Consider the following 27,101-nt stretch of genomic DNA (forward strand, 5'->3'; position numbering starts at 1 on the left):
TTTATGAAATCACTGCACCAGGAAAAGAACAAGCTAGAAAAGGGATTTAAATCAGGTTCCTGCCTTCAGGTAATTCTGCATCTAAATAAATTATTATATTCCATTTTTTAAAAATCTCCTGAGCTGGAAACTACATGTCCATTCTCAGGGGACTGAAAATCATGCCTCCTTCTCTGTTGAATGTTGCCCTGTTTGTCATTAGCCTCTCATTTTTGGGTAAGCCTTCCCTAAGCTGGTCCACAGTGTGATCATTCACCATCTATATTCTCGACAGAGCTTCTGGGTTAGGGACGGCAAACTGGTCCCAAGTGATGTGTCAATTCCAATCAGTTGGTGAGGCCTGCGCACTCTTGAGAAGGCTCAGGAGGCCAATCACTGCTTATCGGGGAGAGCTGCCATGATGACTTAAGAGTCTGTGGTGTACGTGAGATGAGAGAGGCCCAAAGCATCCACTTCAATTCAAGGAAAGCAAGGCCAGATGTCTTCAGTAGTGGTGAAGCTGCTTCCAGTCTCATGCCTTCTCTTGGCCCCAGGGGTGGCAGAGTGGGGATGGGCCAGTCTCACTTTCTGGAGAGAGTCAACAGCAGAAGTATGTGGCAACTGCGGTCAGAATGTCTCCACTTCTCCACTCTACCATGAGCACTGTAAGCTTCCCGGCGAAACTCCAGGAACATGCTGAGTTGCTCCAACTTGATCTAGGCATCAACTTCACTGCTTCATCTGCCAATGTAGCATTATTTTCTCCTGCTCCATATCAGAGGTTTCCCATGAGGATCTCCTTACTGCAAAATAATTTCCAAACCACCAACCCCTTGACCTGAGAAAATGCATGATGACAAAAAAAACTATAAATTCAGTAATGCTTTTATATGACTTTATATTTTAGTGCCCACAACTACATCTATACATGTTTGAAAAATGGTAGTGTATATATGTGTGAGCCACCACATTTTAGATAAGGATTGGTAGGCAGGATCAAGGACTTGTAGTCATATTCCGAGGTCCCGTAGGGCTTCTGGACTCCCAGTTCAAACCACATCCTTCTGTGCAGTGGAGACTAGCAGAGAGAGGGTTAGAGGCCTCGTGACAAAACTGAGGAGAGTGAGGTTTCTTCTGAATCTTTTCTCAGGAAGAAATAACTTTGTTTCTTTTTTTAGGTTATATTTTCAGTCAGCCATTGTCGCTGTTTTACTTGGGACACACTATGGTTTTTCTCATTCTCTCTACAATATGGAAATCAAAATATAACATGATCATCTAATCTGAAGCATATTCATAAAGAGTTCTGTGTTATCATGGGCAACAGCCTCCTCAACTACCTACGTCTCCCCAGTTCTTGGGTTGGTAGTTTATCTTTCTACCAGGACTCTCCTTACTGCACACGTACACCGACTCTGCCAACTGACTTTACATTCTTCAGAGTCAAAGATTTTTATTGTTGTTAACACAGCTTATATTTAATCTTAACTGCATTGTTTTAAATTCAGAGTTATTAAATATAACTTATCTTCTCTACCAAAGTACACATAAGAAGACTAATAAGGAGAGTTTTAAGGTCTTGCTTCTGGTACAGCAGGGAAAAATCAAACTAACAAAGTGTATTTAATTCCAAACAAAAGAAGGGTACTAAGCCCTTTAGTATTTTTTTTTTGCAATATATGTGAGTAAGATCCTCTGAGGTATTTTAGCAAGAAACTTCATTGTAGACATAAAAAATGTCATTATCATGATAATAAAACAAGTACAATCAGAAAGAAAAGGAAGCATAAGTGCTGTCAATGGTGATAATTTCAATTACCAGGTGAAAGCCGTGTAAATGGATAAAATCTAAGAACGTGATTTCTTAAAACAGAAGTCAATCCAACCAATGAACTCTTGAACCACCCCACTGTTTTCAGGGAGCTGGCCTAAGTGACAGTTTTAAACAGAGTATATATTTATGCCATATAAATCAGGCAAAATGTCTGTATCACTTTCAAATTTTTACTTCTAATTCCTCTCGCATCAAGCTTTTACCCAGTGCAATTTGTTTAACAGTATATAGAGGTCTGGTGTTGCATCTGTGAAATAGTAAAACTACCTACAATGTAGGCAACCAAATGGTAGACAAAGGCAGTTTTTCTTTACAGAAACATTAGTTAGTAAACAGTGAAATACGACAGACACAGAATATAAGGTTTTGGAACTCCTCAGGGATCTGAGCACTCGTCATTAACTGTTAGCATAATTAAAAGTGAGACAATCGAACAATGTATGCCTCCCCATGGAAGAACACGCTACTACCCAGGAAGCACCTTGCCAAAAAAACCCTGACATTGGTCAAACTGCTGGATTCTACCATTTACAGAAAAATAAATAGAATGCAAGAATCTGTAAAACTATACCCCATAATGCAGTGAGCAAAATTTACACTATAAAAACTGTAAGACAACCAACCCAGTTTTTCCTATAAATAAATAGCAACAAAAACAAGAGAGAAAAGGAAATATGGAGATGGGTGAGAAAGGATATAAATTATAACAAGTCATTAGAAATGTAAGCAATAAACTAGATATTTAGTGATATTAAGAAAGTATTAATAATTTTAGGTGTAATATTTATACCACAGCTATGTTTTTAAACAGTGTTTTTCTTTTATAGATATAAGCCAAAATACATATAATTATATAGTTTTTGGAATTTCCTTAATAATTAAGTTGTGGAGGGACAGATGGAAATATGGATGAAACCAAGTGCTCAGGAGGTGATCACTGTTGAGGGTGGATGATGGGTTTATGAGTTTCATTATGATGATATTCTTTGTAATTCTGCCTAATTTTGCAATTTCCCACATATATTAGTTTGCCAGGGCTGCATAACAAAATACCACAGACAGGGTGATGTAAACAACAGAAATTAATTTTTTCGCAGTTTGAAAGGATAGAAATCCAAGATCAAGGTATCCGTTCGTGTTTGGTTTTTTGGTAAGGCCTCTTTCCTTGGCTCCCAGATGGCCACACTGTCCTTACATGGTCTCTTCTCTGTGCACACCCATTGCTGGTGTGTTTTTTTGCATACAAATCCTTCTTCTTCTAAGAACACCAGTCCAATGCCACTCGAATGGCCTCATGTAAAATTAATTACCTCCTTAAAGATCCCATCTCCAAAAATAATCACATTCTGAGGTACTGGGCATTAGGACTAAAACATATAAATTCAGGGAAGACACAATTCAGCCCATAACACCATAAAAAATATTTTAAAATAGCCCTGGCCGAGTGGCTCAAGTTGGTTGGAGCACTGTCCCATACACCAAAAGGCTGTGGGTCTAATTCTGGTCAGGGAACATACCTAGTTGCAGATCTGATCCCTGGTCAGGGCCCGTGTGGGTGACAACCAATCCATGTTTCTCTGTCACATTGATGTTTCTCTCGCTCTCCCTCTCCCTTCCTCTCTCTTTAGCATTAAGCATATCCTCAGGTGAAAAAATAAATAAATAAAACAAAATATAATATTAAAAATAATATTAAAGAAATAAAGTAGCATATATAAAATTCACAACTAATAAAAAGGAAATATGAACTGTTTTGGGCCTATACCTTCATGTAAACTTGTCTCATAGTCTCACCTTTTAATATTTTACATAGACCTTCTCACTCAATGTATATCCCTAGGTGAAATGCATTTCATTTTTTGTAGTAGCTTTCTAAGATCTTAGACACTAAAGTTCATCACAAGGTAAACAAAATTTTGTTGTGAGCAATTAGCCACATAGAGCTACTAGAGTGTTCTGAACTGAATGTTCTCCCTCAAAATTCATATGTTGAAACTTACCAGTTCTCACTGTGATGGTATTTGGAGGTGGGGCCTTTGGGAGGTAATTAGGTCAAGAGAGTGGAGCTCTTGAATGGATTAGTGCCTTATAGGAAGAGGCCAGAGAGCCAGCTCACTCTCTTTCCACAACAGGAGGATACACACAGCAAGATATCAACAACCAAAAGAGAGCCTGCATCAGGACGCAACCACGCCGGCACCCTGTTCTTGGACTTGCAGTCTCCAGAACTGTGAGAAGTAAACTCATGTTGTTCCTAAACCACCGGTTTATAGGCCTTTGTTATAGCAGCCCAAGCTAAGACATAAAGCATTATCTACTTTTTAGATAATCTAGACGGTAATATCCTTCACTTTAAAAATTATACGCAAACTGAGAAGTTGAAATGGGTTAGGTGATGGCACAAGTAGGACAATTTGTAACTGGTTCATTGTCCTCACCAGTGTCCCATTCCTACCTCCGTGGACCTCACCAGTGGAGGGCTAGGGGCTTGATTTCGCTGGTCCTGTAAAACAGGATTTAAATGAAATCATAGAGAAAATAGTGGCCAAACTTAACATCTCTGGAAAACTAGCACATTAGTTAGAAATCAACATTAAATTTCCCAAAAGGTCTTGACAAACTGAAAGGATGGGCCCAATAAGGTGATAAAATTTAATAGAATAAATGTATGATTCTACATGAGGGTCCAAAAACACCAGAAAAATACAAGAAAATTATGACTTAACAAGAATGCACATTAAAATTTTTATTAAGAATTTTAATTAGTAATAAAGATGCTGAGCATCAGTAATGTGCTTATTGAGAGTTTCTATATTAGGCAGTGTCAATAGAATTATAACTTCTTGAGAGAAAGAGATGATTATCCTATTTTATTCTAGTTTTTTCAGGTTTCATCTGGAATTTTTGTTTCTAGGTGACATACTTTATAAAGTATAATGTTAAGTTGGTGAATATATTTAATGCCATGTTAAATGAAAAATGACAATACACCTGGAAGTATTAGAATAAAACAAGACTGGAGAGAGACAGAACACTTGTCTTCGAATATCTGGAGGGTAATCATTCATGGCCCCTGGGAGGAAGAATCAAATTGGGCTGCCTAACTCCTCTCCGTCCTTTAGGGAACATCACTTCTTAGGGGAGACCCACTGTGGCCTCCAGCCTGTGAGCCCCGATCACCAGCTTCCTCAGCACTCCTCTGTGGGACACCAATCCTACTTCTAATTGCCAAATCATATTAGCTCTGCTGGAGTGTTAATTCCCAGAGAGGGTGGACAGTGTCTAATTTGTTAGTCCTGTTACACTCGTGCCTACCACAGGTGAATGAAAAAAAGAATACATGAGAAATAGATTTGACTATAATATGACAATGTATTTTTAATACAGTTGTATAAACAGTCACAGGCTGCCTGAAGAAGTAGCAACTTTTCTTTCATGGCAGGCCCTCACTCAGGCCATTTCAAATGGCGGCCCACTTGCCTGGGGCACAGGTGGGGGAGATAGAGGGGACAAAGCATGGGGGGTGACTGTATTAAATGATTTTTAGCCTCCTTGGCAACCTGACTGATAACCTCTGAAAGGTTATGCTTATTATGTCATATATTCATTTTAGTACATCAGCCATATTCTGATCCATTTTGGAAAAGTTTAGTAATAAGTTTCTACATAATTGCTTCTGTTCAACCTCAAATCTCATTTGATGTTTCTCTCTTTCACTTCTCCTTCTGTCCAAACTCCAAAAAGTGATGGTTAATATTTCTATTTTACTGTAAGGATGCATAAAACTTCAGAAAACACAGAAGCAGACAATGAGGTGAGGTAAGACTCAGAGACAAAAAAATAAGTATTTGAGATTCTTAGCATGAGCTGTGCCACAAGGAAATGCAGATTTGATAAATGACACAAAGTTATTACCTCTCCATTTCCCTTTCTGCCAATTCAATTTTTTTTACAAGGGCCCAATTTTCCACAGAAACAGAACAGATTTACAGCAAATACAAAGATTGCATCTTTTATTTATAAGGCAAAAAGCCTACCCAACCTACTTTTCATTAAAATTGTGTGTCCTGTAATACTGGCTTTCTAAGTATGAGGCAAACATTTCCTGACACTTTGGTTGTTTCTGTGGGAACTAATAAGCAAAGACCTTGAAGGTCAGTGTCCTCAGCAGAGTTCTGGAGACTACCAATTCTGACCTTGATTACTAGGTTCACCTTGATAATGAAGTTCTGGGGTGAAGTTGTGAGAGATGTGAACAAACACACATGCTCACTATCTTTTCTCCACTCTGCCTTCCTTCTAGAGCAACATCTTTTGTGAGAGTACCCTCTAGACCGAAATCAATTCATAGGTAAATATGGAATTAGGAAAAGGATATGTTACAGTGATCCCTCACTTATCTTGAGAGTTACATTCCAGAGACCCCTGCAATAGGCAAAAATTCACAAAGTATCGGCGTTATATTTATTTTATTTATATGTATTTTAAAACTTTATAAACCCTTCCCACACTCCTACAAACCTTTCCCACTCTCTTATTAACCTTTCCCACCCTCTTATAAACACTTCATATGCTCTTAAACACTTTCTACACTCTTAAACCTCCGTAATTTTAACAACACATAAAATTCTATATAAGTACTCACCAGTGAAGAACACAGTCATCCCTCGTACATCATGGTTCACCTGTTGCAGCTTCACTGTATCACGGGCACAGTGAAGCCACAATAAGTGAATCGTGATATAGCGAGGGATGACTGTATTAACAAGTAATAATTAAAATACAAATGTAACATTTGTTTTGAATTTTACTACATCCACTGAGGAGGTTTTGAAAAAATACTAGGTAGATAAGAGAGGGGAAGGGAGTTACACAGGGAGAAGGGCAAGTGATACCCTTCGGGAGTGAGTGTGACTGTGTTGGGGGGCTGGCAAAGGAGCCTCAAGGGTGCTCCCCACACAGGACTGAGTACGGCTATGCTGAGTGTAGGTGTGACCTGGATGGAGGTAACTCCTGTCTCCTTTAAACTTAATGTCTAACTCTTTCAAAGACTTAATTCCTTATTCTAAGGATGAGGAAAACAAGACAGAGGTTACAAAGAAAATATCAGAAGTTACACAATTTTCGAATGCTTAACATTTTCCTTGTGTACCACATTATGCAGGCATTAAAGACCAGAAGCTAGGTGCTTGATTTTTACCCCACTCTGTGTATTCTTATGCTTTCTACAGCTTTCAGTAAACCAGTCAAATAATGTAGTCATTCCTATGTTTAGTATAATAACTTCACACATGTCTGAGAAAAAACTACGTGTGAAAAGAATATGCCTGTGCTAAGCAAAAACTACATTCAGACCAGTACTTCTCAAACTTGGAAGAGCAGCACATGGATCACCTGGAGATCTTGCTAACATACAGATTTGAGTCCAGGAGGTCTGGTGTGGGGGCAACTTTCCTCGAAAGTCCCCCCGGCTGCTACAGATGAGACTAAACATGACTAGGACATGATCTGCTTGGGGAGGAGAAGTGGCCATTTTCCCAGAGGAAAAAGGCCGTGAGCAGTGGCCAGTTTCTCAGGGGAAAAAGGCCTCAAGCCCCTTCCTCCAGGGCCTTTTATTGGGTTGTAATACGCAGGAACACAAGGTGGCAAGGACCAAACAGTAGATAACATTTCAAAGAAATCTGAGGGCTTAGTATGAGTCAGAGTCTGTCAGGAACAGAGTTTTAGGGTTTCCTGCTCTTAACATATGAATGAAAGCACTCAGCAGAGCAGATTTCACAGGTTTATCAGCAAGTCTTTGTGATGCCAGATTTTTCCCCAGGACACGCTCTAGCAAGGCAAGGAGCTGCACCTCTCCCCATCAGGTATTCAGGCTTAAGGGGATTAGAGCCAGGAAGCGCTTCTCCCAAAGAACATGGGGACTTGGGCTATGTCACAGCCAGGGGGCGAGAGTCCATTGCTCTTTGTTACAGCCCTCTGAGTCCTTCCATGAAGGCCTCCCAAGTGGTTGAGTCTGGCTTAGGTTGCTCCCCACTGTGAGGGGTCTTGCCCGTCATTGACTTCCGACCAAGCTTTGGGGGCAGGGAGAGGAAACTGAGAAAACATTCGCTACCAGAGACAAGCTTTGTCTCCTGTGGCTCACATTCCAGAGCCCTTAGCCACAAGGGATTGATTGAGATATAATTCTTAGAACCAGGCAGAGCAGTCTACAACAGTCTGGGGTGCGGCCTAGCATTCTGAATTTCTAACAAGTTTTCAGCTAGGGATGTTGGTCCACAGACCACACTCTGAGCAGGTGTTAGAGAAAGACATGAAAACCCAGCTTTGGCAGGAAATCTGTGCCCTCAACTTCATTCTCACTTTTATTTTTCCCCTGAGTTCTTGCACTACTTCCTGTTTCACTGGTATGAGAAAATTTTAGGACCAAGCAGAATGTGTATAAAAGAAAAGAAAATATTCTCACGTTTCAACCTCAAGAGGAAGAATAATAAGACTTAAGTTGTCTCAAGGGTAGAGACATATATTTTGATACGCATGAATTATACATACATCGTGCATATCATTGAACAAACACACAGTAGACTATTTCTTTCCATAAATGAAGCCTTGTGTCTGCAGAGGTTACGGGAAGTTGATTTAATTAATACACAGCATACCACTTCATTGTCCAGGTGTCTCTGGAGTGTAAAGTGATCTGAACAATTCAAATTTTCCAGATAACTGAAGTTTATCTTTTTAAGTTTCCAAATATAATTATTCTAGTGATTTTTTTAAATCAAAGTCCTTCTGGAATTAACATATTCAAAACAAAGTTTAAAATATCTACAATTATCCAGGGACTACAATGATTATTCTATGGCATGATATAACAATGCTGTAGGGTGATCAGACAAGAAAATAAAATAAAAGGCATCCAAATTGGAAAGGAGGAAACAAAACTGTCATTGTTTGCAAATGACATGATAGCGTACATGGAAAATCCTATAGACTCTACCCAAAAACTGCTCGAACTAATTAATGAATTTGGCAAAACAGCGGGTTACAAAGTCAATATCCAGAAATCAAAGGCATTTTTGTATACTAACAATGAAACAGCAGAAGCAGAAATCAAGAAAAAAATACCATTTGATATAGCAAAAAGAAAAATAAAATATCTGGGAATAAACCTAACTAAGGAGGTAAAAGACCTATATACAGAAAACTACACAACACTGAAGAAAGAAATCAGGGAAGACACAAACAAATGGAAACATATACCGTGTTCATGGATTGGAAGAATTAACATCAGCAAAATGTCCATACTACCCAAACCAATTTACAGATTCAATGCAATACCTATTAAAGTACCAATGGCATATTTCACAGACATAGAATAAACACTTCAAAAATTTATATGGAACCATAAATGACCCCGAATAGCAGCTGCAATTTTGAGAAAGAAGAACAAAGTAGGAGGGAATACCTGATACCAAACTGTATTACAAGACCACTGTAAACAAAACAGCCTGGTACTGGCATAAAAACAGGCACATAGACCAATGAAACAGAACAGAGAGCCCAGAAATAAACCCAATAAATGGGCAACTAATATTCAACAAAGGGGCAGTAACATAAAATGGAGTGAAGATAGCCTCTTCAACAAATGGTGTTGGGAGACCTGGACAACTACCTGCAAAAAAATGAAACTTCAGCACTAACTTACACCATACACCAAAATAAATTCAAGGTGGATAAAAGACTTAAATATAAGCTGTGACACCATTAAAGTCCTAGAGGAGAACATAAGCAAGAAAATCTCAGATATTTCACACAGCAACATTTTTACCAATATGTCCCCTAGAGCCAGGAATATAAAGGAAAGAATAAACAAATGGGATCTCATCAAAATTAAAAGCTTCTGCATGGCTAAAGAAAACAGTATTAAGATAAAAAGAGAACCAACTGTTTGGGAAAACATATTTGCCAATGATACCTCAGACAAAGGTTTAATCTCCAAAATATACAAAGAACTTACACAACTCCACTCTATGAAGAGAAGCAATCCAATTAAAAAATGGGCAAAGGACTTGAACAGACACTTCTCCAAGGAAGGCATACAGAGGATCCAGAGACACATGAAAAGATGCTCAATATCACTAGCTATCAGAGAGATGCAAATTAAAACCACAATGAGATACCACTTTACACCAGTCAGAATGGCCATCATAAACAAAGCAACAAACAACAAGTGTTGGAGAGGGTGCAGAAAAAAGGGGACCCTAATCCATATTTGGTAGGACTGCAGACTGGTACAACCACTATGAAAAACAGTATGGAATTTTCTAAGAAAATGAAAAATGAATCTGCCTTTTGACCCAGCAATTCCACTGCTAGGAGTGGAACCCTGAAACACCAATCCAAAAGAACCTATGCACACCAATGTTCATAGCACAATTCACAATAGCCAAAAGTTAGGAGCAACCTAAGTGCCCATCAGTAAATGAATGGATCCAAAAACTATGGTACATTTACATAATGGAATTCTATGCAGCAGAAAGAAAGAAGAAGCTCCCACTGTTTGCAACAGCATGGATAGAACTGGAAAGCATTATGCTGAGTGAAATAAGGCAGACAGTGAAAGACAAATACCAAATAATCTCACCTTTAACAGGAACATAAACAACAAAACAAACAAGCAAGCAAAATATGACCAAAGACACTGAAATACAGAACAGCCTGACAGGGACCAGAGGGGAGAGGGGAGGGGAAGGATTCACAGGAACAAGTATAAAGGACACATGGACAAAAAAAAACTAAGGCAGGGTGGGGGAATGGGCGGGAGGTGGGGAGCACTAGGGGGGTGGGCTGGGATGGGAGTAAAAGACAGAAAACTGTACTTGAACAAAAATTTTAAAAAACAATGCTGTAGGAACTACTCAGAGCTAGATGGGCTGTGCGCTCTTAACACGGTAAAGCCTCAGATGCCCCGTCGTGGTTTCTCGGCCTATCTGGAGCAAACTTCCTCCATGATCAGCTGCCACTTCATGCTGCTGAGTGCCCTCCAAGTACAATTGTAATCTGTTGCTTAATTTTTTTGCATGATATTCTAGGAATATTCTGGGACTGGCTCTTTTATTGCTTCTAGAGAAAGGGGGAGGGAGAAAGAGAGGGAGAGAAACATCAACGTGAGAGAAAAATCATCATTGATTGTCTCCTGCATGTGCCCCAACTGGGGACTGAACCCAGAATCCAGGCACGTGCCCTGACCCGTAATCGAACCCACAATCTTTCAGTTTGCTGGACAATGCCCAACCAACTGAGCCACACAGGCCAGGGCTCCCTCATGTTTTTAAGTCAGGAGCTCTCTTCCAGGGTTTTGGGTTAGTGGTGACCTGAATCAGTGCAATCATTTTGGCTTAAAGGAATCACACAAATTGATCCCCTTTAAGCACCTCTTACTGTAACTATTGAATACTCACTGATCCCAGTGTCCTTACAGTACTGGACCAAGAATTGTCCCATGACTTTTAGAAGATGGTTATATTCTTGGACATTGAGAAATTCTTGCTTATTGTGTGATGGTTCCATGATCTCCAAGGGTACATTAACAATTCCAACTATGCCTGCACCAAGTCTGGGAGAATAAATACACATAAATTTTGTGAAAGTTAGCTAAGGAGAAAAAGTCAAAGCAAATATACCCAGTATTTTGAAATCAATATTTTCAAAAATAAATGTGTTCACTTGGTCTGAACCATGCCAAAGTTTAACAAGTTATTTTACAATGGTGTCTTGTTACATAAATCTATGATGATCCCAGGTATGTTTGGGCTTTAGTACATCATTACTGAATTAATATGCCTCCTTCCCCAAACCTATCGCCTTACATGGGGAGTCAGGCTGGGGGTAGAAAGAGGAGGTCTCTTAGCATTAAACACCGCTAACAATGCCTTGCTGCAAGAAACTGACATGATCCTTTTAATGAAACTGGCTAGAGAGTCACTGTCTTCATCCTCATTTCATGTGCCAAGCTGGATTTCTCCTCATCAATGCAAAGGTCCACAGGGTGTTCAATGAGTTCTACTAAGGCAATGTAAGGGTTGGATTATTCCTGATAGTAATAGGCAGCTGCCTGTTAACCTGATGGATAAATGTAATTTTTTCCCCATATTCTTAGCAGCTTGTGATGTATGCACAATAACTAGGATATTCAACTTAGAGATATACTCTGTTTGGGGAAAGAGTATCTGGACTCTAACTCTTCAGGGCCAATCCAATGCCCTTGGGATGGTGTACAAATCAAGCCTTCCCAATTTGGGGCCCATGCCTATCAAGTACCTTCACCTCCCACACTGCCCCCCCTTCACTATTCATTCTGTAAGTCTAAATTAGGGCATCATTTCTCCCAGGAAGCCTGACTGGTTTGGTTTATTGCTCCTCCTAAGTGGTCTTTTTGCACCTGATGTTTGCCTCTAGCATATATATATTCACAACTCATTCATTCATTCATTCCAGCTGAGCACCCGGCCCTATTTCAGAAACTAGGAATATAGCAACAAACAGAAAGACAGTGTCTCTGCTTATGAAGCTTCTCTTCTACTGAAGGGTGACAAGGCATGATGCTAGTAAATGGATAAATGTACAAGATCATTTCAGATGGTGATAAGTAAGATGAAGAAAATAAATATGTAATATGTAAAAAAAAAAGTGACAGATTGTGGCGGTGGGGTCATGGCAGGGGCTGATTTTATTTAGATCCAGGAAGACCTTCCTGGGAGGGGACTTTAGAGCTAGTGCCTCAGTGACATGCTAGGACCAGCAGTATGCACTAAAGACAGAAGGTTCTAGGTAGAGGAAATAGCAAGTGTCAAGCCCACAGGGCAGGAGCAAGTTTAGGATGTCTGAGGAACAGGAAGCCTGCTGGTGTGAGAGAAATTCAGAGAGAGGGTGGGTATGGGTGGGGCAGGGGGTGTCAAAGAGCCAAGTAAAGACCAGGTCACTGGAAGACCATGGTAAGTAGTTCTATTCTACATGCACTGGGGTTTGAAGCAAGGCATGCAGTGGGGTCTGAAACTAGTTTATATTTTCAGAGATCATTCTTGCTGTATCCACACAATAAAAAGTATATATTTACACACTCATCCCTTTGACTGGACTATAAGTTCCTTAGCAAATGGCAGTAGGTCTTCAGCATCTTGTCTGCAGAGTTTAGTACAATGCTTGGCACACATGATATTCCAATACAAGCGCTCGTTAAATGAACATATGAATGAATTGATAAATCTTTAAGAGTGAGAAAGCAAGATGAAAAAAATTTCCCCTAAGCCATTCCACTGGTCACAGTTGTCTTGTCCAAGTCTGTGCCTTCTATAATCTCCTTTCAGGACTCTACATAATTCATGAAAGCAGCCGGTGAAGTTTCAGACCATTGGGAAAGCACCAGAATGCCTTGCTCTAGAATTCAAATAAGCTGTAGTGTTAAAAATATATGCTCATGCAGTTAACTGGCAAGAACTCACACATGAAAAGGCTACACAAAATGTTAACAGGGTTGTTTTATAAGACTATGGATTTTTGTTATCTAAAACTTCTTTCACATGCTTGCCTTATTTTTAAATTGGTAAAATCCTGAAAACTTCACTCAAATAAATGGTTCAAAGAATGTTAAAACATCAAGTTGCTCAGAAAAAGCATTGAAAAAATTTTCCAAAAGTGAGCTTCTTCCTTAGAGCAGGCATACAGCTCTACTGGTATCATAAATTAGGCAGATTAATGCCTGTGCGTTGATGGGAAGGGTGAACAGAGGATGTGACACCTGCTCCCATTATGATTAATCACTCATCTAACTCCAGAGACAGCATCTTACAGCAACCTCCCTCCTCCTGCCTGTGCCTCCGAAAACAAAGACATACTTACAAGGATTTCATTTTCAACTGCGGACCCACTTTCTCATGCATCTTGATCAGGCGGTTATTGCTGTAAATGAACATCCCGGCTTGGCTCTGGTTTTCTATGTTCACTCCAAAGAACAGGGAAAGTGTCCTTGCTTTCTTTAATTCTCTAGCATTACATTTAGAAAAGTTTTTAAAAGGTTTTATTAAATAAAAATATTCAGTTTACAAAAATGTGAATAATCAAACTCAGAAGGCAAATATCAAGGAATTATATATAAGGTACCTGGTATTTTGCTAAACCTAGTGGGTATACTCAGTATCCCTGCAGAGCCAAGTGTTTTACAGAAACATATGGCCAATAACTGTACCCAATCAAACACAAGCATTCCTGAATTCAAAAACAAGTTTACCAATTTAAATGTACGAGAACTAGAAAATGCCAAAATAGTTGTAAATGTTAACTGGTATAATATGTACATTGTGGCACTTTTGAAAAATAATGACTATTTTAAAATTCAGGTATTTCTAACATTGGATGGGATTTCTAAATTCCAGCATGTTCTCAAGCCTCCAAATGTCCTACGTCGGTCAGAATGTGCCAGAAGATATTCTTCAGCTTTCATTCTTTTTCCAAAGTCAAAGTTAATAAAGTTTACAAGGACAACAAATACAAGCTCCTGTTTCTCTAACTCTGTCCTACTACACTATGCATTATGTGACTTTTCTATAAAAAGTGTAAAATGGAGTATGATAGAAACAACCCTGGTAGCAGGAGGCCGTTTGGAGCTATTGAGATGCGCCAGCACATAAAACCAAAAAGATGGACCTGGCTTCAAATGCAAGTTTATCTTCGTAGTAACCATGTGACTATGGATGAGTCACTTTGACTTTCTGTCTCATCTTCAAAATGGAAATACACCTATCTGGTCACATGGGATGCCATGAAGACTAAAACAGAATCAGGCACACAGCAACTGTTATTTTCTTTTCCTAAGAATGGTAGTAAACATAATTCCTCCCCTCCTCCCATTCTATATCTCCTTTCATTCCACAAAAATGGCCTTTTCTTTTCTAATTTGTGACAATGAGCTATTACAAATGACAGAAGATACTTACTGGACTGATTAAATATATCTCATTAAAGGACAATGATAAAGTTCTATCAGCCCCGATTGGTGTGGCTCTATGGATTGTGGGCCACCAGTTTGATTCCCAGTCAGGGCACATGCCTGGGATTCAGGCCAGGTCCCCAGTAGGAGCCGCGCAAGAAGCAAGCACACTGATGTTTCTCTCCCTCTCTCTCTTTCTCCTCCCCCTCTCTCTAAAAATAAATAAATATGATCTTAAAAAATAAAAAACTTCTATCAGCCCTTTTCTGTGAATATGATATAGAGTACATGACTTTCTGAGGAAGTTATTAACATGGGTTCATATTTATGAATTTTTAACATGTAGGGTTAAGTATATGTGAATTAAATTTTTTCTCAAAAATGTCTATTCAAAATAAATCTACTCAAAAATTAGATCCCCACTCTTTAACAAAAAAATACTATGTAAGGAATCCCAAAAGAGGGTGTTACAGGATATGACATAATCACTCTGTGATATTAAGTGGCATACTGATTGTCTTCAACTTTTTTTTAAAGCCTTTTGCTATAAAAGTTTCACACCAGCTGGCATTATTATTAATAAAATATAGGCTGGTTACATTTTATGCATATCATTGTGACTTCAAAAAAGTCGTCAACCAGCTTTTCCTTCTGAAGACTTGAAAGAGGCCTTTACTTTTCTGTGAAGATTTCTATGTCATTTATTTAACAATAATTTTGATAAATGCATAATTAACATTTCAAATTTAAGGTTTTGGGAAAGTGATGATTGGTTGCATAACACTTTAGGGTTTATGAAATATAATGCTGAAAACTAGTAATTCTTCCCTAAAAAAATTGTTTTTCAAAGCTAATGCAGTTTTTGAAGTCTGCCCTTCACTTAAACAGCAGCAATTATTTCAGTTTAACTTGTTAAACACCTGAGCTGGAGAGCAAGTCTATCTTACAAACATAAGTAATGGTGCTGTAACACAGGCTGATTATTTTTATCTAAACCATATATACCTGGTAAACTTACTTGAAATATTTTCTATCTTAAATTTTAGTAAGTATGAGACAAGGAAAGAAACCAGGACCAACTTTCCAGAGTTTAATTGGCAAAGGGCACAGGGAAAGTGAAGTTGTTGGTGGATCCCCTGGGAAAGTCACTTCTTCATTTAGTCAGACACTGAACTAATTTTTTGCTCTGTGTTCAGAAGTTCGAACATTATGTAAACATATGTGTACCTGCAAATATGTATTTATAAATACTTTATATTGGTTATGTTGGTTTAGTGATTTTGATCATATGATGCCTCTTTAAGTTGTCTCAGGCTGAGAGAGAGAATTTTTCACAAAACCACCAAATCTGCAAACCTACTCCGATATCAGAACTTGTTTTGGTACCGCACAGAGAATTCTGGTAAACAGAAAATCTTACATCTTACCTCCGTTTCTCTTGAAGAACCTTATGCTTTGCTTCCACATCTTCCAAAGCTTTCTGTATCACATCCTGGAGAAGAGCATTTGGTTAGGAGAGAACATTATGCCATTAAATTAATGGGGGCTGAGTTCATATTTATTATCCTATTATATGAATGTTTCACAAGGGTAGCAGTGATAGGTCACATTGCCTAATGTGATTTTACCACGGTAGATAATAAATACTTGATAAATGACTACTTCCAATAGCTAAGAAGACAGACTAAATTCCAGCCCACAGTTCTCTTCTTGCACAAATTCTGATGCCCTCTCTGTCTTTCAGAGAAAGAACCACTGCTCCCTGTAACCACAAAGGTCTTCACACTAACTTCCTGAAAGCTTGGGAAAGTCACTCAGTGTACCTACACCCTGGCTTCCATCTGTGCAAACAGAAAATGCTGAATCACATAAGGCTTCCTTCAGGAAAAAAAAAAAATATATATATATATATACACACACACACACACATATATATATATAATTTAAAAATTTTGTCAGGAGCTAAAAGAAAATGCCTCCTTTATATAAAGTTTCTGATACACCCTAAACTTTCTCCCTCTCAAGAGTGCCTCAATACCAGCCCCCTCTTTCTTCTCCTTTAATTTGATATATTTGGTTCACACGCTACCCTCTCTCTAGTACACTCCCTCTAACCAGACAGAAAAAAGGGCATCATTATTTCACAAATAAGAATATACTTTTAGAGGACTTCCAGTCAAGATTGGGACACAGGTAAATCTGGCTCACCTCCTCACACAACCACAGCAAAAATTACAACTAAACTACAAAACAACAATCACCAAAAGAACCATCAGAAAGTCAAGCTGTATGAAAGTCCAACAACTAAGGAATGAAAGAAATCACATTCATCCAGATAGGGAGAAGGTGTGGAGATGCTGACATGTGGAGACACAGAATGGGCAGTCCCACACCCATGTGCAGTGGACAAGAATTAGGAGGGATACCTCAGGAGTGAAGGATCCCAGCCCCACACCAGACCACCCAGCCCAGAGTTCCAATGCCAGGAAGATAAGTCTCCACAGCTTCTGGCTACAAAAACTAGCAGGGGGTGGGGGAGTTGAAGCAGTGGAAGAAACTGCAGGATTCTTAGGTGCCTTCTCTTAAATGGCCCACAACAAACTTAGGACTTACACAGACTCACACCTGCTGGGCTCCAGCACTGGGGACTGCAGCTAGAAGGGCACCAGTGTTATATAGGGAGAAACTGAAGTGTCAGGCAGCAGGGCAAGTGCTGGGGAACAGCGTCCTCCTGGACAAAACTCCAGAGGCTAGGCAGAGGCTTTGTCACCTTTCTGAGCCCTCCCACACAGAAAGCCACAGAGTGGCAACACCATAGCTGAGACTCCATGAACCTGGTTTATGCACCAGTTGCCCCACCCAGGTGATTACTGAAGGCTCCACCTCGTCCGACTTATTGGTGCAATTTTCTACAATAGGCCATGCTGCTAAGACAGGGAGTCAAAGCAGCTCTATGTAATACATAAAAACAAACACAGGGAGGCTGCCAAAATGAGGAGACAAAGAAATATGGCTCAAATGAAAGAGCAGAAGGGAGTTCCAGAAAAAGAACTAAACAAAACGGAGATAAGCAACCTATCAGATGCAGAGTACAAAACGCTGGTTACCAGGATGCTCAAAGAACTCACTGGGTACTTCAACAGCATAAGAAAGATCCAGGCAAATATGAAGGTTACACTAAGTGAAATAAACAAAACTTACAGGCAACCAACAGTGTAGTGGATCAAACTCAAATCAATGATTTGGAAAATAAGGAAGAAAAAAGATTGACTCAGAACAGCAAGAAGAAAAAAGAATCCAAAAAAGACAAGGATAGGCTAAGGAGCTAATGGGGCAGCTTCAAATGTACCAACATTTGAATCAACAGGGTGTCAGAAGGAGAAGAGAAAGTACAAGAAATTGAAAATGTACTTGAAAAAATAATGAAAGAAAATTTTCCTAATTTGTTGAAGGTAATAGGCATACAAATCCAGGAAGCACAGAGAGTCTCAAATAAGATGCACACAAAGAAGACCACACCAAGACACATCATAATTAAAATTCTAAAGGTCAAAGACAAACAGACAATTTTAAAAGCACAAAGAGAAAAGTTAGTTGGCCACAGGGGGATTCCCATTAAACTGTCAGCTGATTTCTCAAAAGAAACTTTGCAGGCTGGAAGAGATTGGCAAAACATATTCAAAGTCATAAAAAGCAGAGACCTACAGCCAAGATTGTTCTACCCAGCAAAGCTATCATTTAGAATGGAGGGGCAGATGAAGTGCTTCCCAAACAAGGTAAAGCTAAAGGAGTTCATCATCACCAAGCCATTATTATAAGAAATGTTAAAGGTACTTATGTAAGAAAAAGATCCAAACGATGAACATTAAAATGGCAAAAAATTTACAACTTTCAAAAATTGAATCAACTTTCAAAAACACAAACTAAGCAAACAAGCAGAAGAGAAACAGAATCATAGATACGAAGCTCACTTGGAGGCTTTCAAGTCGGGAAGGAGAAGGGACAGAACGGGCGAAAAGGTTCAGGGATTAAGAAGTACCAATTGATAGGTACAGAATAGACAGGGGGTGTAAAGAACAGTATAGAAAATGGACATGAACTATGGGGGGTGATTGCTGGAGGGAATGGGAAATACCAGGTAGAGGGGAGCAAAAGGGATACAATTTTAGACAACTGTAACAGCATAATTAGTAAAATATATTTTTAAATGCATTTTTAATATCCATCCACTGGATGTAAAAAATGGGCATCCCATTCGATGGGTATAGCACTGACTGCACATTATTTGCACTAGCTTAGAAGTAGAAAAAAACAAAACAGGTAAGTGGTTGGTAAGTATTTCACTTCACTTCAAATTCAACCACTCAACTGATGACAAGAATTTAAGAGGTCAAATGCCAAGGTCATTCTACTTTTCTCTCTTCTCTGTGTTAAAAAAAAAAAAAAAAACAGTGTGAAACAGAGCAGCAAAGCGAGCTGGTCAAAGACATCCTTGCCCTTCCTGTCAGTACACTTACAATGCAGAGCAAAGAGTGAGAGCTCAAGGTTAAGGCCACAGGAAAGCAAGGTCCTGACCCATTAAAGACAGTCTGCTTCTCTTGTCTCTCAAATACATAAAGCCAAGGAAATTGATTTCTTAGAGACAAAATACCAAAGGCATAAACTTTAAATCAATAGCAAGCTGGGACTCGCTTTAACTTAAAAAATATATATATATATATATATATATATGTATATATATGTATATATATATGTATATGTATATATATGAATAAAAGTAAGCAAATTTGGAGAAAGGCATGCATAGCTTGGGGCATTACAGTGTGCTACTCTGATTTCATCCACAATCATGACCATCAGATATAAGAGCTCTTCATCAGGCACAGCCTGAGTCTTTGAAAGTTTCAGGGCAAATCATGAAAAGAATTGATAAATTGAATCCATAGAAAAGGATAAATGAAAAGTGAAGAAGGCCTTTTCTTCTCCAAATACATACTTATCCCTTTGTATGTATGCAAGTGTGTTTTGTAATGATTCACATGTAGAAAGCTTTGTTCCATATTCTTGGTAAAAGTTAGCAAACTTACAATGCATGTTCTGCAGTAATCAATATCCTTTTTCTCTTAGTTGCCCTGCATGGTAATTAATAATAATAGTTCTTTATAATCTGTCTTACTTGTGGGTATATTGCAAGGACTACAGAGAATGTTTATGACTGCGTGGAGCACCTCATATGAAAAGAGCTTTGTAAGCTGGAAGTATTGTTATTAATATTCATCATTATAGCACATAATTCCCAGCACTGGAAAGAAGAATTGCTTATTAGTATTCTCCCCACTCTGCCCATTTATTTAGGTCCATAGGGAGCTATAATTTGAAAAGATATTTTCAAGGAGACTTGATAGGCTAGTTTTTTTATCTGATAGCTTTTCATCCTTTTCTCCTTTTCCTTTTCTTTTAATTTTAAAGAAATAAGTTGTGATTCTCTTCCCATTGTTCCAAATTCACCCCATGTTTCATTCATCTTTGCTCTGTCTCAGCCTTCCCTCACTTGCTGAGTTTTGTCTCCTTTCTCTGCATGCATCTATTCTGTTTACCTGTGTGAAAATCAACTTAATCATCTGAGCTTGTCTGCATTTAAAAGTTTAGGGAGTAAAAGATAAAAGACAACTGTATTAAGGATAACGAAAGGACCTTAAGAAGGTCCTTTCAAGGAGACTGCCATTTAAGAAGACTATTATCTATGCCATACCTGGGTGGGAAAAGACAAGTAAGTTCTGTCAGGCTGGTTTACTTTGATTTGTGCATCTTTCAGCGTGAGTTCAGCTAGAAGCAGAAGCAAAGTAACTATAATATCATAAAATTCTTTTAAGCAATTTTAAGTGAGCATTCTATACATACATAGCCATGACCAGGGAGAAAGGCTCATGAATAATCATCTCAGAAAATCCCATATTCCATCCACAGATCTTAAACATTCTAAGTGTAGGTAGCCATACTGTCCTTCCTCTTAGACATGGCAGTTTAAGGGGAATAAATATATAAATACAAATTAAAAAGTCATTACTGAATTTTTGGCTATCTGAAAACTATCTAAATCTATAAACTTTTGATGTAGAACTGCTTCTCGCTCCTGGATCACTGGGAAAGGATGGCTTTGTCCTTACTGTGCGAGAAGAGAATGTGTAGAATATACCTTTTCAAAGTGGATGCAACACTAGTCTCCAAAATGACCTAACTCAGCATCAGTGACAAGGGTTTCTAAAATATACCAAGCCAGTTCTAAGTGCACACTTGAAATCTGTGTCATACTTATAATAATAAATAACAAAACCAGAGATGGGAAAATGCTTTATAAAATTCCTTAGAGGCAGAAACTACACTTGATTCATTTGGTCACTGCTGCAATGCGACTGCAGTATGCATCCTAGAACATGTGCACAATTCATGTTTGTAGAGTGAATGAACAATAATGACGTAGGCCACAGGTAACTAACTACATACCAATCTTTAGTGCTTCTTCTGCCTTTTTAACTTCATTTTTAAATGCTCCTTTAAAAGAACAGGTGACATACAGATACTTTCTGAAAAAAAAGAACATAATCAAGTCACACTATAATTTTAAAGTATAATAAAAATACTCTTTAAGATTATATACTCCTGAGATACATAATTAGTGAGAGACATTCATACATACAGTAAGTTGCATCTACCTGATAAATCAGAAAAGTTTATTCCTCTGAAGAAATTCCTTACCTTTCAATACTTGGAATTTTTTTCTTCCCTACTGAATTTCATGGAGTGACATTAGTTAATAAGTTATGTAGGGTTCAGGAGTACAATTCTGTAATACATCATCTGTATATTGTGTTGTGTGTTCACCCCAAGTCATCTCCTTCCATCACCATGTATCCCCCTTTTACCCTTTTCAACCTCCCCAACCCTCCTCCCTTCTGACATCTGTCAGTTTGTTCTCTATTTATGATTCTGTTTCTACTTTATTAGTTTATTTTGTTCTTTAGAGTTCACATATGAGTGAAATCATATGCTACTTGTTTTTCTTTGACTGACTTATGTCACTTACATAATGTTTTCCAGGTCCATTTGTGCTGTCACAAAGGTTAAAGATTTCCTTCCTTTTTACAACCAAGTAGTATTCCACTGTGTAAATGTTCCAAAACTTTTTTCTATGTATACTGTCATGTCATCTGCAAACAGTGACAGCTTTACTTCTTCCTTTCCAATGTGGGTGCATTTTATTTCTTTTCTTGTCTGATCACTGTGGCTAGAACTTCCAATACTATGTTGAATAGAACTAGTGAAAGTAGACACCCTGATCTTAGGGGGAAAGCTTTCAGTTTTTGCCCATTTAGTATAATGTTAGCTGTAGGTTTCTCATATATGCCCTTTATTACAGTGAGGGATGTTCCTTCTATTCCCACTTTTCTGAGTGTTTTTTATCATAAATGGGTGCTGTACTTTGTCAAATGCTTTTCAGCACCTATTAATATTATCATGTGGTTTTTATCTTTTGTATTGGTTATGTGATGTATTACATTTACTGATATGTATATATTGTACCATACTTGTATTCCTGGGATGAATCCCACTTGATCACTGTTACAATCTTTTTAATGTATTCCTGGATGTGGTTTGTCAATATTTTGTTGAGGATTTCAGCATCTACATTATCAGCAATGTTGGCCTGTAGTTTTCTTTCTTTGTTGTGTCTTTATCTGGTTTTGGAATTAGGATAATACTGGTCTCATAAAAAGAGTTTGGGAATCTTCCCTCTTCTTGGACTTTTTGGAATAGTTTGAGAAGAATTGGGGATAGCTCTTCTCTAAACATTTGGTAAAATTCTGTGAATCTATCCAGCCCAGGGAGAAACTCTGGGCCAGACATTTTTTGATTACTGCTTCAATATCACAAGTAGATATCCATCTATTTAGGCTTTCTGCTTCTTCTTGACTCAGTTTTGGAGGATTATATGTTTCTAGAAATTTGTCCATTTCACCAAGATTTTCAAATTTCTAGGCATATCATTGTTCATGGTAACTTCTTATGATCCTTTGTATTTCTGTGGTATTGGTTGTAATTTTGCCTCTTTCATTTCTAATTTTATTTATTTGGGTCATTTCTCTTTTTTCTTAATGAATCTGGTTAAAGGCTCATCAATTTTGCTTTTTTCAGGTGAATGGTCCTGTATATATCAATTAAGTCCATTTGATCTAGAGTGTCATTCAGTGCCACAATATCTTTAATTCTTTGTTTGGAAGATCTGTCTGTTGGTAACAGTGGGGTGTTAAATACCCTACAATAAGTGTGTTGCTGTCTATATTTTTCTTGAAGTCCTCCAAGATTTTCTTTATATAATTTGGTGCTCCTATGTTGGGTGCACCTAGGTTTATAATGTTTGTAGCTTCCTGATGGATTCTTCCCTTAAGAATTATGAAGTGACTTTCTTTGTCTCTTTTTATGGCCTTTGCTTTGAAATCTATTTTGTCTAATATAAGTATTGCTACCCTGGATTTTTTTTCCTATTTGCTTGGAATATTTTTTCCAATCCTTCACCTTCAGTCTGTGTAGGTCTTTTGTTCTGAGGTGGGTCTCTTGTGGGCAGCATATGTGCGGGTCAAGTTTTCTCATCCATTTAGCTACCCTATATCTTTTTATTGGAACACATAAACTATATTTAAAGTTACTATTGATAGATTTTTAGTCATTGCATTTTTTCCTTTTCTACTTTTGTTCCTCTCTCTCTCTCTCTCTCTCTATATATATATATATACCTTCATCTTCTTAAAGCAATCTTTTTAGCATGTCTTGCAATGCTGGTTTGGTGAAGGTGTATTCTTTTAATCTTCTTTTGTCTTGGAAACTCCTTATTTTGCCTTCCCTTTTAATTAAGAGCATTGCTAAGTAGAGTAGTCTGGGTTGCAGGCTTGTGCTTTTCATTACTTGGAATATTTCTCATTCTGTGCTGGCTTGCAATGTTTCTTTTGAGAAATTAGCTGCTAACCTTATCAGAGCTCCCTTGTATGTTACTATCTGTTTCTCTCTAGCTTCTTTCAAGATTCTCTCTTTGTCTTAAAATTTGGCATTTTAATTATGAAGTGTCTTGGAGTGGGCCTCTTTGGATTCATCTTGATTGGAACCCTCTGTGCTTCCTGATCTTGCATGGCTTTTCCCCTCTCCAAGTGTGGAAGTTTTCTGCCGTTATTTTTTCAAACAGGTTTTCTGTCCCTTGCTCTTCTTCTTCTCTTCTGGTATTCCTATGATTCGAATGTTTTTATGTTTCATGTTGTCCTGAAGTTCCTGTAAGCCATCCTCATACTTTTTGAGTCTTTTTTTTCATTTTGTTGCTCTACCTGGGTATTTCCTTCTACCCTGTCCTACAGCTCACTGATTTGATGGCTCCGGGTCCTCTGCTTCATTCGGCCTGTTTGTAATTCCTTCTAGTGTATTTTTTATTTCAGATAGTTCTTCATTTCTTTTTGGCTCCTACTTGTAGTTTCTATTTCCTTTTCATGTTGTTGAAGTTCCCACTCAGTTCCTTGTAGTTGTCACTGAATTCCTTGAGTACCCTTAAACGATTATTTAAAAATTCTATGTCTGATAGATTGCTTGACTCAATTTCATTTAGATCTTTTACTGGGGATTCTTCCATTCCTTCTGATTGGGGTTCTTTCCTTGTCTCCCCACTTTAGGTGACTCTTTTTGTTTGTTTCTGCATTTCAGGGTGCTCTGCTTTGCCTGCCTATCTTCATGGGGTGGATTTCTGAATGTACCACAGCTTTTTTATCCACTCAGCTACTGATGAGAATTTGGGGTGCTCCCAAAATTGTGGCTATTATAAGTAATAATGCAGTAAACGTGGTGCATATATTTTTTCAAATAAGAGTTTCATGTTTACTTGGGTATATTCCCCGAAGTGGAATTGCTGGATCATAAGGGAGATACATTTTTAATTTTTTTACCTAATATGCTTGTATTCTCATGCATATATGGCTGGACAATATGTGTTATATGATAAACTGATAATAAATATGATGTGATTACATACATGACTAATATTGAAATGTCTAACTGTAAGTTCATAAGGTATGAACCTGGGAAATTATTTTACTGAGAAGACTTTTGACCCAATTAAGAAAAATTTGACAACATCCAGTGCAAAAGAAAAATATTTTTTACAACTAGAACTTATGAGATCTGTCCACAAAAAGTCCAGCCATTGTTAATATTTTTAAGTTTAATTTTTATTGTATTTTTGCCATTACTATTTAGTTCCCTTATACCTTCCCCCCCAGCAACAACACACTATTGTCCATGAGTCCTTTTTCTTTTTGCTTCATCCTTCCACCCTCTCACTTCCTCTTCCACTAGCTATCATCTGTTCTCCATCTATGAGTTTGTCTCTGTTTTGCTTTTTATTTCAGCTTGTTCATTAGACTCCTCATATGAGTAAAATCATATGGCATTTATCTTTCTCTGACTGTCTAACATCATTTGGAAAAATATTCTCCAGGTCCATCCATACTATCTCAAAGGATAAAATTTCCTCCTTTTTTATGGACGAGTACCATTCCATTGTGTAAATGTCGCATAGTTGTTTTATCCACTTATTTAATGATGGAAATTTGGGCTGCTTCCATATGTTGGTGATTCCAAATAATGCTGCAATAAACATGGATGTGCTTATGTTCTTTCAAATTAGTGTTTTGGGTTCCCTCAGATATATTCCCAGAAGTAGATTAGCTGGGTCTTAAGGCAGATTCATTTTTAATGATTTGAGGTATCTCCACTGTTTTCCACAGTAGCTGCACCAATCTGCATTCCTACCAACAGTGCAAGAGTTCCCCTTTCTCCACATCCTCACCAATACTTGTTTTTTGATTTACTGATGATGGCCATTCTAAGAGGTGTGAGTAGATAACTCATTGTGTTTTATTTTGCCTTCCTCTGATGCTTAGTGATGTTGAGCACCTTTTTCATGTCTATTGGCCATCTGTATGGTAGAACATTCTCTACAATCATACATCTGCTAACAGATCCATTTCCAAAATTTATGAAGAATTTATAAAATTCAACACTAAAAAACTTCATTGAAAAACTAAGCAAATTACTTGCATACTTTTCCAAAGAGGACACAGAAATGGCCAATAGACATGTGAAAAGATGCTCTGTACACCTCATTTAACTTTTGCCTCATACCTACAGTAGCTTACCATTCTCTGATACCTTTGTATTTAGAAAGGCATTACATTTTCTATAGGTGGATACCTATAGATCATTCCTGGAAACCAAAATGCTTTAAAACATACAAAAAAAGCTATTCACTCAGGCAGAGAGAAGAGTCTAAAATATATGCTCCAAAGAGTCTTGCCAGATATAGGTAATATATAGCCCAAGTGCCAAGTTTGGCCAGCAGCTTAGTTTTGGTACAGCCTAAGACCTAAGAATGGTTTTTCCATTTTAACAGATTGTAAATATGTAAATATATTTATATTTACACATATATGAAGGAAAATAAGAATATGCAAATGAGACTGACTGTAAGTAGACATTTACTATCAGACCCTTCACAGAAAAGTTTTGCCAACCCCAGAATCTATTTTTTGGTGTACTGCAGAATTTTAGTAGTTTACATATGTGTGCCATGAGATGAAAAAAGTTGAAATTCACTGGAGTGAGTACGTAATGTATTATTATTACATAGTAAAAACACATATTAAGTACATGTATTTATATAAAAAATACTTTGGAAATGAGGAAATGAAATGAATAGCTGGATAAATTCCTTTTTTAAAAAAAATCTGAAGTCTTTGTAGAATTCTACCCAATTACCTGCATGAGCATGTATAATGTTAAATAACTAAATGTCATCCTATAGTCATCTATACACTTCAATGGTTTGTTTATTTATATTACTTCACTAGTTTAGAGAACAATGCAAGTGAGGGAGTGGGGAGCATCCCTAAGAAATGAAAAGACTCCGCGGAGGAACAGTGTTGCAGAGTGTTCAACAGCAGGCCATAAAGTTAGTGTCCCTGAGTAACTTTAAAAGGACCATGCTGCTCCAAAGAAAGCAGGGTGACTCCAATTCCATGCCTTTGGGCTCCTTTTGGTATTATTGGTCTATGGCAAAGCAGTATTCATGAAGAACGAAGATCTTGAAACAGACACTTTAGTTCTATCTCCCTTAAAGAACTTTATTGGCCATTTTACGTCCATCTCTAGTCCTGATGTGCAGAGATTTTATGTGTATATAAATCTGACAGTTATTTCTCTACTAAAGTTAAA

The 27,101-nt window shown here is 37.9% G+C and overlaps 1 protein-coding gene across 1 annotated transcript in view; it reads right to left on the reverse strand.

Moving 5' to 3' along the window:
* The window catches only part of MORC1 (MORC family CW-type zinc finger 1), a 154,328-nt gene that overhangs the window by 76,693 nt on the left and 50,534 nt on the right, over nucleotides 1-27,101 (reverse strand). Inside the window, exons 10-14 of the mRNA XM_053663122.1 lie at nucleotides 21,300-21,379; nucleotides 20,548-20,621; nucleotides 16,223-16,287; nucleotides 13,709-13,852; nucleotides 11,272-11,426 (exon numbers count right to left, since the gene is read on the reverse strand). Coding sequence (XP_053519097.1) covers nucleotides 11,272-11,426; nucleotides 13,709-13,852; nucleotides 16,223-16,287; nucleotides 20,548-20,621; nucleotides 21,300-21,379 — 518 coding nt within the window. The remainder of the gene's footprint in view (nucleotides 1-11,271; nucleotides 11,427-13,708; nucleotides 13,853-16,222; nucleotides 16,288-20,547; nucleotides 20,622-21,299; nucleotides 21,380-27,101) is intronic.

Source organism: Artibeus jamaicensis, unplaced genomic scaffold (assembly GCF_021234435.1).
Source record: "Artibeus jamaicensis isolate MK-2021 breed Jamaican fruit bat unplaced genomic scaffold, CSHL_Jam_final contig_3126, whole genome shotgun sequence".
NCBI classification, from domain to species: domain Eukaryota; kingdom Metazoa; phylum Chordata; class Mammalia; order Chiroptera; family Phyllostomidae; genus Artibeus; species Artibeus jamaicensis.